The sequence below is a fragment of the Orbicella franksi genome, chromosome 14, assembly GCF_964199315.1.
Source record: "Orbicella franksi chromosome 14, jaOrbFran1.1, whole genome shotgun sequence".
In the NCBI taxonomy this organism is placed as follows: Eukaryota; Metazoa; Cnidaria; class Anthozoa; order Scleractinia; family Merulinidae; genus Orbicella; species Orbicella franksi.
The window spans coordinates 16,501,268-16,514,922 of record NC_138158.1 but is presented as its reverse complement, the minus strand read 5'-3'; the positions used below and the strand labels follow the sequence as shown (position 1 = coordinate 16,514,922).

At 38.9% G+C, this 13,655-nt stretch overlaps 2 protein-coding genes across 3 annotated transcripts in view; both read left to right on the top strand.

Moving 5' to 3' along the window:
* Positions 1-13,655, top strand: part of LOC145467315 (protein sidekick-1-like) — a 330,055-nt gene that overhangs the window by 116,468 nt on the left and 199,932 nt on the right. The window lies entirely within an intron of this gene.
* On the top strand, positions 3,155-5,433 carry LOC145467361 (uncharacterized protein KIAA1958-like). Of its 2 annotated transcripts, XM_081450911.1 has the most exons (2): positions 3,155-3,545; positions 3,773-5,433. In XM_081450911.1, the coding sequence occupies exons 1-2, from the start codon at positions 3,486-3,488 to the stop codon at positions 5,225-5,227; spliced, it is 1,515 nt and encodes a 504-aa protein (XP_081307037.1). In that variant the 5' UTR covers positions 3,155-3,485; the 3' UTR covers positions 5,228-5,433. The 2 variants fall into 2 exon arrangements, with proteins under 2 accessions (XP_081307037.1, XP_081307038.1); XM_081450912.1 differs by lacking the exon at positions 3,155-3,545 and having other exon boundaries at positions 3,580-5,433.

The following is a 13,655-nucleotide window of genomic DNA, read 5'->3' as shown; positions in this document are numbered from 1 at the left end:
ACGTACGAGTAAAACAATTACTACCAATGATAATTCAAAACGAAATAAAATGCAGCATAGAAAAACACGCTGCTCTTTTTTTTTCTGGTTCTTTCATATTCTAGCAGAGACAAAGTCAGTTTCAAGGAATCCTCAACAAGGTTCCACGCAAGAAATCTTAGAGCTGTCTCCTTATAGTAAACCATCCACAGAACCAAGTTACTACAACACTACTCTTAACGAGTTAGAAACTGAAGGGCAGTCTACTTATGACGCTGTTGATGCCGTACGTTCTGGCCTGGTAACTCATTATGATAACGTTGGTCCACAACAGGAGGACACTTACCAGGAGATCGATCATGGAGTCCATTACCAGCCATTAAATGTAAATTTTCAGGCTACTTACGAAGGGTATGTGAAGCCAACCTCGGGCCGAGTTTCATTGCCAAACTCATGAGAGTTGTTACGATGAGTACGAAGATATATCAATTGCCTCCTGCTTCGTGTGCTGAGAACAAACGACGTAAAGAAGAAGGGAAGTAAAAGGAAACCATAGGCACGAGAACTCGACCACTCACAAAATAATGTTAAAAGTATTTAAACAATGGCTTCCGTTTGGCGCGAAAATATCCTAGGATATTTGTCCGCGGGCATTATCTGTTCCGAGAGGCGAACAGTTTTCCGAGAGCTTAGCTCAAGGAAAACTGTGAGCTTCGAGGAACAGATAATGTCCAAGGGCAAATATCCGAGGATATTTTCGCTTAAAATGGAGGCTATTGCGTTTATTATCCTTCAAATCTTTTTCGCAACACGCGCAGTTTTAGTGAAAATTGTGGAATATTCTCGGATATTCCCCATTTTAAGCTGAGGAATATTCGGCCACGTGACGTGTTTAGACCAATTGCGCGCGAGCGAAAATATTTGATGGATTATAATTGTTATTATTTGTTGTTATTTGTGTGTTAAAAGTACTTGAGGTTATTTGTGTCTGATCTCAAAGTAGTGTAGACACTGTCGAAAAAGATTTACAGTACGTTCGGTTGTGTTAATTTGGCCTCTTTAAGTTCTTGAATATAGACATATCTAGACCATATTGAATATTGATAAAGGATTTGCGGCGGTACATGTAATTGATAGTCGGTTCCAGATATATCGAGACCCTAAAGCCTGGCACACACTTGTGAGATAAGCACAACACTATTGAAATAAGATCAAGCATAAGCACAAGGCAAAGAAGCATTTTCCATTTTCTTGTGCTGCCGCTTATGCTTATTCACTGCTTATCTCACAATTGTGAACCAGGCTTTAGCCACTGAAATTAAAGATGGTTTTCCTCTCCTCGGTCATAAAGACAGGGACCGCGGAGACCATTTTAAAGTGGTAGGGCTAAAAAATCTGGCCAGTACAAAAAAAACGTTAAGGTCAGTGTTTCGCCAATTATCTGAAGCCTGGTACACACTTCGTGCATTATTAAAGGCTGTTAAAACAAGCCGTGTTCGTACCACGCAAGGTCGCACTTACCTTACAAAGTGTAGGCGTTTTTGTTGGCTTTTGTTACACATGTACACATACCGGTATTACAAACACATACGTCCACAATAGCTAGGGTAGTAACATAGCAACTGAACATGGACTGGTAAAGGGTTGTTGGGTCACAGAGGACCCTCCTGCCCAAAAAACTATAGAGTACTCCCCCCACCCAGATCTTGATGTTGATGTTTGTCTGCCTGCTTGGAAAATTGGCATGTATTCAAGAACTTTTTTTTCTTTTCGCACGAGCTTACAGACCTTTCTCATTGCAGCTCATTCAAGGCTATAGGTAAGGTTTCTTATGAGACAGCACTTCTTTTCCAATTTGGAACCGCTTGTCTCTTTATATATTGCACGTAAAATACATCAAAATAAGTACCCTCTTTTGCAAGCATTTCAGTGTTGATCCAAAAAATCTGTCAACCCATAAATAGGTGTTCCAACAAGCTCACAGGGGGTTTGTTTCCCCTTGTTATCTTTTCAATCAGGAAGCAAAAATGTAAACAAAAGACAGGGTAAAAATCATTTAAGCTCATTAAAATCAAGTATTTGGGAATCTCTTTCCAAGTTTATGTGCATTTGACATCCCACTCACAGATCAGATCAATGTACTAAAATAAACCGTCGCAAGACAAGTATAGAGAACACCACTTTAATCTCAACTTAACTCGATGACGGTTGAACGTAGACAACTCAACACAGAAAAAAAACTGACGTGCTATAAACTGCAAAACCGTGAACGAAAACCCTGCTTTATTGAACGTTAGATCTCACAGGAGATCTAATCAACCAAACTTGAAAGGTAAAACGATAATAAGTCAAAGACTACTGCAAGGCTGACACAACGTAGCATATTTAAAACAATATTTCGGCTGGCCAGACCCGCCAACTTCAGATTTAGATGTTGCTAAATTTTAAAATGAAAATTACAATATTATATAATGGTGCCGATGTTTGTCCTGTTTTCACACGGCACGAAAAATTGGATTTACTCTAAATTTGATCCTGATCAAAGTCGAAGTCAAATATGATCATAGCTTTGATCCAAACTTTGACGCGCGTCAAATGTGTGTCAAAAATGTCATGGCTTTGCCGATACATTTGATCTATGACAAAGAGGAGGGCAAATTTGATCTTAACTTTGACTCCACCTTTGACCCACGTAAAAGGGGGAATCAAATATCTTATGGATTTGCCATACATTTGATCCCTGCCAAAGGCGAGGTCAAACATGTCAATAACTTTGACTACAGTTTTGACGCGCGTTAAAGGCGTTCAAAGACACCACGGCTTTGCACACCTTTGATCTCTTATGTCAAAGGCGTTCAAAGGCGGCATGGCTTTGTACAACTTTGATCCTACGTCATGTCATGTCAAAGGCGAGGTCAAATATGGCCATATCTTGCGACTCCGCTTTTCATAACGCCCTAATAACCTGCGTTTTCGTATTTTTTGCTGTTTTAACGATAAAATGAAAGCTTGCTTTTTTGTCAATGTGTATTTTTTTAATAAAAAAGTTTTCACTTGACCTGGAGGTGGCACAAGGAAACAACTCGAAAACAGCGGGAAAACGCGGCTGCCAGCGGCTTCCCGCATTTTTCTGGCCAATCGGAGTAAAGGTCATCGAAGTCGGCTGTGAGGAAAGCAGACATTTTTCTTCATTTGGCTTCATTGTGGCGGCTTTGGTGAAATTTTCGTTGTGTTTTGGACCAGGAAAAGGTAAGTCCCTGAATTTCGTTCATTTGTTTTCAATGTTCAGAGAATAACGGAGTTTAAAAAGTTTATTAAATCCATTTTGAAATCACTGGCTATCCTTGCAATCTGATTGGCTCTCAATGGTGCGATTTATTCACGAATCGCACTATTTTTTGCTCCAAATCGCATCTTTTTCTCAGCCAATGAGAATGGGACACTAAAACAAAACAACCAATCACTTTTCAAGGCTTTTTTAAATTAACCAATCACATTGCAGGAAAATGAAAGACAAAAAAAAGCCATTGTTTGGCAAATTTGGCAACTTTTGTTGCCAAAATTTCGTAAAGTTTGAAAAATGGATGAATTTAATTACTTACAGTATCTAAATGATGATGAACAGCTCCTCCAGGCTGAAAATCAACTTTTCCGGGAGTCGTTTCGAACTTTCAGTATAGTTTGTGACGATTATTTTGGCGATATTTCTTCACCATCTGCTGAAGAAGCTCCGTGTGATCCCGAGTCCAGGAAAACAGAAACAAACGAAGAAAACACAGCAACAAATCCAGAGACAACCAATGAAGTAGACGTCTCGAGGTTTCCTGTAGTGTCAAGCGATGAAATACAAGAGCTGAAGTCTGTTGCAGTGAATAAAAATACGTCCCGCTCTACAAAACAGTGGATGAACGTGTTCCAAAGCTGGGCAAAGTCCCGCCATCTTGAAAATGTCAGCATCGAAACAATGTCGCCGGAAGAATTAGACAAGGTCCTGACGAAGTTCTACGCCGAAGCGAAAAAAAGGGACGGAGATGATTACGAGCCAGAATCACTGAAAATCATGCAAAGTGCGATTGAACGTCATCTAAAGGACAAAAACTATCCACTGAGTATCGTGCGATCGAGAGAGTTCCATAACTCACAAGAAGTCCTCAACGCGAAGGCACTTTCTCTGCCCCAGCAAGGAAAGGGTAAAAGACCAAACAAAGCCCAGCCACTAACACCAGACGAGGAATCTGCCCTGTGGGAGAAAGGTCAGCTGGGGGATTTCAATGGAAAGGTACTGACCAATGTGAACTTTAAAAACTTGACTGAACAACTTAGCTTACGCGGTCGCCAGGAAGACTACGACGCGTACGTGGAGGACCTTGTGATAAGACAGCAAGAAGATGGCACTGAAATCGTAGAGTTCTGCGAAGGTCCAACCAAAACACGAAGCGGTGGTCTGTCAATCAGGCGAAGAACTACACCACGGGTTATGTACAGCACCGACGGCGGAAAAACCGATCCAGTGCGGCTCTTGAAGCTTTGGTTGTCTAAGCGACCCGAGGGAATGAAGGACACAGGGCCTCTCTATCTGAGCATCATAAATCGTCCTCAGTCACCAGATGTCTGGTACACCAAAATTCGAATGGGACAAAATACCATCGGCAATATCATGAAATCCATGGCCTCCTGTCTCAAGACAAATAAGAAGTTGACGAACCACAGCATGAGGAAAACATTGGTGTCAAAACTGAAGAATTCTGGTCAACCACGCAATGTCATCTGCGAAATAACAGGCCATGCTCGTGAATCTTCCTTAGACGACTACGATGAAATAAATGAGAACCAAAGGAAAGAACTGTCTCACATAATCAGTGGATTCCGATATAAAGAAGGGCATAACGAAAAAAGTCCAAACGAGGTCTCCAACCAAACCAGTGCAAATGAAACCTCCAATCAAGCACTTGCAGTCCAGCGCCAACAAGCACCACTGGCTCCTATTCACCAACAACAAGGCCAAATACATCAGGCAATGATGGGTTTCAATCCTGATTTTCAGCCAACTGGATGGTCCGGATTTCCACCAAGCTTTCCTTCGCAGTTCCAGTACCGCATGGCAGCTTTCACTTCTTCTGGCAGCCCCGTTCCATCGGCGAGTTACACGGGTTGCACGTTCAATTTCTACTCCAAAGACGTCAATGAGAAGTCAGAACCACGGAAGAAACGGAGGGCTTACATCATTGAGTCGGATGACGAAGATTGAACTTTCAAGTGGACTGTTTTGTTTTGCTAATGACTTGAGCAAATTTTAACCGCTTGAGATGGAATGTGTTTTTCCTTCGTTACGCTCGAATGAGTTTTTGACACATGACGTTGACATGTAAGTCTTCATGTTTTCAAAATGAGATGTAAACGCGTTTCCGGTTCCGCTTTTTGACAAACCGGCTATTGGTTCAATAAATACTGGTACTGGGCTATTAAACTGTGCGATTTCAAAATGGATTTAATAAAGTGGTAATTGAACTGAGTGGAGTGCAATTTTGGTCTGAAATCATACGCGTGATTTCAAATCGAACTCGTTCGATTTTGAAATCACGCGTATGATTTCAGACCAAATTGCACTCCACTCAGTTCAATTACCATTATAAATTAAACGCAGCAACGGCTACATAAAGAGCTGTGAATTGCGTATATTTATGGCAAGGCAGATCCTCGGCAGTGAAAACAATTTGGTCGAAGGTTAATTGCACTTGACTGAATCACAGTTGATCGGCAAAGCTCTTCGTTAAGAAAGACCAAACTTTATTTTCAATTCACATATACTTATTTACAAACGTTGACAAAGATAATTTTTTTTCTCACTCAGTCAAGTCTTGTGTATTAAATTGAAGTGTCTGTCATAGCATAAATTTTAGCATGATCAGTGCTTGAAATAAACGTAACTTAATAATTAAGCTTAAACTTAACTCTGTTTACGTATAAATGGTTGTGCACAATGCCTCTGGTAATTTCTGAGCTTAAACAATTCCCTTGAAAGAAAGCTCATGTAAATATAAAGGAAATTTGCATTGAAGGAAAAACTCAGTCAGCCATGCATGGCAATCCATCACGACCTGACTTAATTATCATATTCATTATACCATTAAAAGAGTTGTTGACTCTGAAAATTTAATCTATGGATAAGTTTCTGCTTTTGTCTCTAGTTACCATTCTATTGAAAAAAAGCTCTGTTTGTTGCCACAGTTGAAATTATGATGATGTTTGTTCATTAATGTTGATAAATGACTTCACTGGGTTGAATTTAACAAATTGCATGTGGTTTAGTGTGGTCTGTACTCTTATCGACAATGATACGCACCATCACAGTGGTCAAAATGTTGTGGACTCATGAAGCGCAGCTGAGTGAGTCCACAACAAATTTTGACCACTGAGATAGCGAGATCAGTAGCAATTGTAGTAAAAATATGTTTTGTATTTGTTGTATCAGGCTTATGGATCAGTCATTTGGAACTCCACTATCTCCTGCCCAACCATCCCCCCCGTCCCACCCCGAACCTGCCAGGCATTTGACATTTTGAACTGTCTCCTGGGCTAAGAATGGTGTCATACCAGATGATCAAATGCACCTACCCTGTGACATTTGCAAAACTGAGTAATAGAAATGTAGATTGAGTGTCAACCGAGGTGTCAATGGAGTGTTGATTGAGTATCGATCGGGTGTTGATAGAGAGTCGATTTAGAGGATCGATCAAGGGTATCAATTGACACTCGACCACGGATGCCTTTAGTACACATAATCCAGCTTATCTGTTAGTAGGTGAAATTGTTACAATGTTTGATAAAAAATCAAACTTGCCATTAGTTGCAAATTAAAAAGCCGACCCCATAATAATATTATTATGCGACCTCTCTGGACAATACCAGTAGTTTTAGAGTTTCATGTCTTGGTCTTTTGAGCAGTAGACAATTAAATGCCAATAAATATGTGACTAGTGGAAATTTGCTTATGAATGTTGTTTTTATCCTTCAGCTAGCCATTCTAGAAGAACTGAAGAAATTAACAGAATAAATTCTGGGAGAGGATACAATATACAACTCTGCAGCTCATAGTCAACTCAGATGCAGTTAAATCATGCAATGCTCCAAAGTGTGCAAACATCAGAACATTTTGGTAAGTAAAAGGCTGGAATATTCATTTGTTATTTCTATATGTTGTAGCATAGACCATCTTATAATTTCTTCAGCCACAACTTTTAATATCTTTTCCCAGTAAAGAAAGGATATAAATAGATTTTGAAAACCTGGCTATAGCTTATTAATGTTATTTTAATTGATCATTTTTATTACAGTCTCACTCTGTGAAAAAAAAAAAAAGTTGTTTCTTTTTGGTTCATTTAAGGGCAAGTAAGGAAATGTTGTCTTTCTTAAGGGACAAATACATCAACTGGCTCACCTGGATGAAAATTAAGTAATTAAAATGTTATTGAAAACATGCAAGGGGTGGGAATCTTTTTGATAAATGAATCAAAGTTGCAGAATGTTGCAAACCAGTCTCAGGAAATGTTGGTTTTTGACTGGTAAAAGCTGAGTTTTGAATCTAAATTTTGAGTGGTTGTCTGCAATATCGACTGTTTTGGTTTGGCCATCAGGTTTCCAAACCAAATTTTTCCAAGCAAAATTAATAATATGATTAATTCATAACTATTGATGGGATCAGTAGAAAATTTAAGGCGTAGAGGATTTGATAATAACTTAGTTAAAGAAAATTGACAAAGACATTTATTTGCTTTTACTCAATTTAAAATTTTGTTAGCAAATTTGACTGGATAATAGCCATTTCCCTCTATGAGATGTGGCTGCACTGGGAATCATAGTGGTTGTATTCATCATCTTGGACTGGATTTTTGTTTCAATGAATGAGCCATGCGATTCCATGCAGGCATGTCTCATGTTAAATCATTTAATTTCAGGAATTTTTTTCAGTGGAAAAAAGTGTACAAGTAGTTGCTAACTGTTTACTAATCAAATGTGCAATTATTTTGATATGTTTATATGCTCCTTTTCACATATGATCTACAAGGAAAATAAGGAAAAAGATTACACCACTGAACATGAAGAGATCTGTGGAAATTACACAGGAACAGCAATATTCCCAAAGGTGTGTGTATTCCTCATTTCTTGTCACAGTTTATGTCAGATTTGTTGATTTTTAGATTGCTATTCTGCAACCATAAAAGATCTTTGTTGTAAGAGGTCTGTAAGATGTCTTTAAGAGACAGGCAGACAGATGGACTTATAAACTGGCTCTAGGCTTTTTGTTTATTTGTGCCAAGCTGTACACTTTTAAAATGACCCCAAGTCTTTGTTCTCTTATGAAATTCTAGCTGGGGATAACCCTTGTTCAGCTGGTGAAATTAGCTTGTTAAACTGGCTCTTAATGACACACCTGTGTGACCAAATCTCTGAGTAGAGTGGAGAGAAATACAGAAAAAAGGCTATTATTGACAGAAGCACAAACTATTCGCAGGAGGAGTAATGATCTGATTGGTCACGTTTTATTAATGTGATATTAGCAAAAACTATAGGCAAACTTTAAGGAATAGAATGCCAAGATTCACCCTTAATATTCATTTCCAACGTTTTTGTCTGTTTGCTTCTGTTTAGACAATGCGGACAAGCAGTGGTCGACAGGATGGACTTATCCAGTGAAGATGCATTGATTAATTTCGTCAACGCCTTAGACTTTGTCAAAATGTGTCTTCCCTAGAAATAATGGGGATTTAGTTGGCATTGACCCCCAACAAGGCAGTTTAACCACTTTGATGAGAAAGAAGTGGAAAACACTGTATTCCATTCCACTTATAATGCAAGAATGAGCAAGTGCAAGAAGCAGAAAAGGAGAACTGCCAAAACATAAGGAGTTCCATGCAACGGACTGTACGTGCCATCTGGAAAGGACGCTTATACACTAGTTGACTTTTGTGCGAAGTTTGCTATATCTTTCCCGAAATTTTGCGGTTGTCTTCCCTATTGTCTAGTCTGGTCTAGTAAATTTAAGGAACTGAGAATTTAGCCGTAGTACTTCAATGTTAGATAAATGCACTTTGTACCATGGAAGATTTGTTGACTGTTGTTTTCACGATAGACAGAACAATGTTTTCCTTATGATCAGTCTCATTACGTGTAGTTTGAAACCAAGCCTGTAACGTGGCTTTTTGAAACCTGAAGCCCAAAACACTTATGTAAGGTACTTGAAGGTATTTACTCTTGGTAAAAACGGGGAAAAAATTGAAACTGAGATGAAGTTGAACATATTTATTTTCTTAAAATTAGGCGCAATGATCTTTCCGGGCCGCTTTTCCGTTAACATTTGTCAATAGTTTGGTACAAAATAACCTTATTAAAGCTGATATATTCTTCAAAACTTGTCAGACATAAATCAAGAGTACGGATCTAATTGCATCTATCGTATGCGGAGCTACAAAGCTAGTGTAGTAAGCAGAAAAAAGCGTATAAGATGTGGATCGCGCGAAACGTGATCAACGGTCGCGCAGCGCGAAAGAGGAGCGCGAGCGAGAAGTTCGGGCGAGACGCGCGAGCGCGGAACGCGCAGAGTACCTTTGACAAACCTTTGGCCTGCGTCACAGGCATCTTCGACCACGTCTTTAGCAAACCTTGGACTCGAATCGCAGACAAATTTGATTACACTTTTGACCCGCCTTTGACAGTGCGCAAAGGCGTATCAAAGGATCACCTTTAACCCTAAAAACACAGGCGTTCAAAGGTGAGTAAAAACGGCCTTTCACGCCTTTGATTTGGTGGTAAAGGTTTATTCACAGATGATCTTTGATTCGCGTCACAGATCGTCAAAAGCGTGCAAAGGCGACCTTTACAAAACCTTTAACAACACATTTGACGCGCGGTAAAGGCGATTTTTCGTGCCGTGTCAATAGCTGTTTCGTTCATTAAAAATTGTTCGTTTCGCTCGTATAAGTTTATTAAGATCGACGAATAAATCACGTTCTCATCAAAGCTTACCACATTGGCATGAGATTTATTCATTTTAAAGTCTTCCCCATGAGGCCACCGCGGCTCTCACTAGTTCCACCATGCGTGCCACTTAAATGCTTGCCCGACCTTTCTATGTAAACGTTGTTTGTGCAAACTACTGAAATTTAGTCACCTCATGACTCAAGACACCCCATGGCTATTATTAGATGGAAACTGTACAGATATCCGTGTGCATCAGTAAAATATGCGAGAAACTGATCCGTGCTAGAAACACGCTGGTTAGACATAAAAAACTGGAAATGCCATGTGACAGGTGACCAATGGGCTTCATAATACAGATGACATTAGGGACATTCAATCCTTCACGAGACAAAATCCTAATTTTTCGTTGAGTGTTTGCGGATGAGTGGCAATCAAGGGTTTTAAACAAATTGGACATGTTTTACACGGAGAACGTTTTGAGACTGTCATTTACATTGTAGGGTATTGTGGAAGAAAACGAGATTGAGTGTTTGTGGAAAGAGAGTGACCCTACTTTGCAAGCGTGGCACGCGTAATTTTAAAATTTCCTGCAAGGGGTGACCACGTCTCTTCAATAAACCAAACAGCAGAAGAGCAATACAGGCTAAATTCGACAAGTTCCTCGTTAAACTTTGAATCCATGCTGAATCAATCCAGTATGGATTAATTAAAAGTCATCACAAACGATTTTGATAATTTTCTCTTCGAAAAACCCCCTTTTAACTGCCAATACCTAAAACACATATTTCCATTGATGGACACCTAAAGAAAATGCTTTGGTTTTGTTATAAGTCGCTGTTTAAGGGCCCTGAAGCTATATAAGAAGTGTTGACTTCATGGCCAGTCGTGAATCTGCAGTCGTAAATCAGGAATACAGAAAGTTCTTCCTAGATGTCTTAACAGACTTTGAATCTCTAGCGAATCATGATTATTTGCGTGAGATTCTTGTAAGATTCTCGATTCTTGTAGCTGTGGGTCCCTCCTTGCTCTTCAGAAGTTTGTCTCTCGTGCCAGTCGGGAGGTGTCATCCTCGAAGCTTAGAATGTTCTCACTTTGTCCAGTCAAAAGCTTTATTTCTTGGGCTGTTTCCAATCAATGCAGCGGGGTGAAGTCACCATTTACGATTTTGACTCCTGAGGTTCGATCCCTCGGAAAGAAACTTGATGGGCAACACCTTTAAAGGTGCCCCGGAGTCGATGAGCATTTTAATTAGCTTATCTGCGACGTTCATTGTAGTCAGGACTTTGGATTGAAGTACCAGTGTAAAGATGTTAACTTTTTCTTGAGTGTGAGAGACTACCAGGATTTTATCTTTACTTTCTTTCAGCTGATTGACAAATTTTCCTCGTGACTTGCGGCCAATATTTGTTTCCTTCTTGCGATGATTCTTTTCTGCTGCACATTTCGCGGCAAAATGGTTTTCTTTCTTGCAGTTATTACAGACTTTTCCGAACGCAAGACATTTCATTGCTGTTGCTTTCTCTTGACTTTGGCCACAATAACGGTACTCACACAACACGGGAGGCTTACCTGGCTTCAAAATTAAAGTTTTGGTCCTTTGTAGCGATCCTTGAAACCTAGGTAGCATTAAGACTGCCAGCTTTTCCTTCCAGCTGTAGGTTTGTATACAAGGTACATTTATACGTTCCTCATCTGTGTCGAGCGTGACGGTCACATAATTCGATGTTCTTTGTCTGATTACTAACCATTGTTAACCTCGAAGCCGGTTTAATCATTTAGAGTCCTCTTGAAAGGTTTGTAGAAGCACTCTTTCGGACAACTCTCGGCACACATACATGTATGAACAGTAAACGGTGATCCGGGAATCCAAGGAAGGATTGATATATATTACGGCCATTTTGTGTTTACAACAGGTGTTGTAATTCCCAATCTTCCCTTGAGTATCACATCAGATTGGGACCTAAAACACCTGTTGGGAACAGTTAGGTTTCAAGGATCGCTACAAAGGACCAAAACTTCAATCTTGAAGCCAGGTAAGAGATTTACGTAAGGCGAGTATGTTAGTTACTCACTGGAATATTTTCAAAATATCCTGAACTTTAAGCGGTCGTTAGTTTTGGAAACCTACTGGGCAGACAAATTTTATTGCTGTCTTAAATTAAGGGACATTTATACTTTCTATTCATGTAGTTTAGCAGTTTCAAACAGGTGCCACATTTTTAAAACGGGCCTTCAAAGTAGAGCGATTTTCGTGTTAGGTTCAAAAATCGATTTAACTGGTAGAAAATCTTCTTTTAACCGTTGAAGAAACAACATTGAATTATAATTGCAACATGGCTAAACAAAATGCTATGATATATCTATAGTTGAAAAAAAGAACTGGGACTTTTGAGCGACTATTAATTTTTTTAGAGCGCCGGCAATATGTCCTATTTTTCCGGTTTCGGCAGGCACGCAACTTGTGTCGAGCGGACCAAACTTCAATGAATCCCAGAAAAATTCAAATAGAATTTTTAATCAAGTGATTGACTAGGTAAGGGCTTCGAAATCCCAGCTTATGAAAAAAATCGAATTTTTGATGTAAAATCAGTGGTCGGTTCTTACAGAGACAGCCTCTTAACAGCGATTAGATTCAGCGGTATTTTCACTGAATTCATCACAGGAGACGAAAATGAACACTAGCACACGTGCATGCGATGACAGAAATTGTCGCTTGCAATAATGAGTGCAAACATTTCTTGACAGGAAGGCGTGACACATTCTCGACTCGTTGTGTTGAAACTTGAAAGAAAAGAATATTGAACACATATTGAATATTTGCTCCGCCGAAGCGATGCAAATTTAATCTACGCTTGGCAATATAAACTAATATTCATGATGCTAAAAATTCAACAATCAATAATTCATCCTTTTTTGGTCATGTCGCCAAACATCTCACTTTTGGAATAAACTTACTGAATGGCTGAAAAACTTAAATTTCCTCCCTAGAGATTATGCTTTGACAAATATTACTGATTTGGGTCTGAGGCCAGATATCTTTCAATTTGCGCTTCTTATCAATTACTGCTTTCTCCTAACACGATATCACATATGGCTCGCTAAAACAAAGGATGATCATCCAAATCTCACGCATTTCATATGCACACTAAAATCAAGATATGAAATAGAAACAAAAAGTGGAGACACAAAGAAATGGAAACCTCTTACAGGATATATGAGGATTTAATTAATATTTTAGATTATATCTTCTATACCTATCGGTATCTCTCTCCTACCCATTAGTCTATTCCTAATCTCCTGTCAGATGCATAACTCATTTTACCTTTAATGTACCACATGCCTTTGGTCTGTTTTTTTTTTTTTTTTTTTTTTTTTATGTTTCTATACTACAACCTCAAGCTGTAATAATAACTAGCTATTTTTCTTCTTTTTTTCTTTGCCCCTTGTCGTCAGTGTATTTCTTAGTTGTGTAAGTCGTTTAACTGTATTTGTTAGTAATGTAAGTCGTTTAGATATTGTAATTGAAATAGTGTAAATAATTAGAGCGATATAATGTAAATAGAAAAAAAAACATTCAACAAGAATATACATCAAAAGAAAATATAATTAGCCATCGAAAAATACTAGCAGAATGTGTTTCTTTAGTCAAATGTTGCTATTTTAAATACCCTTTTTGTGCCAGTCGCAGGGTAACTTTG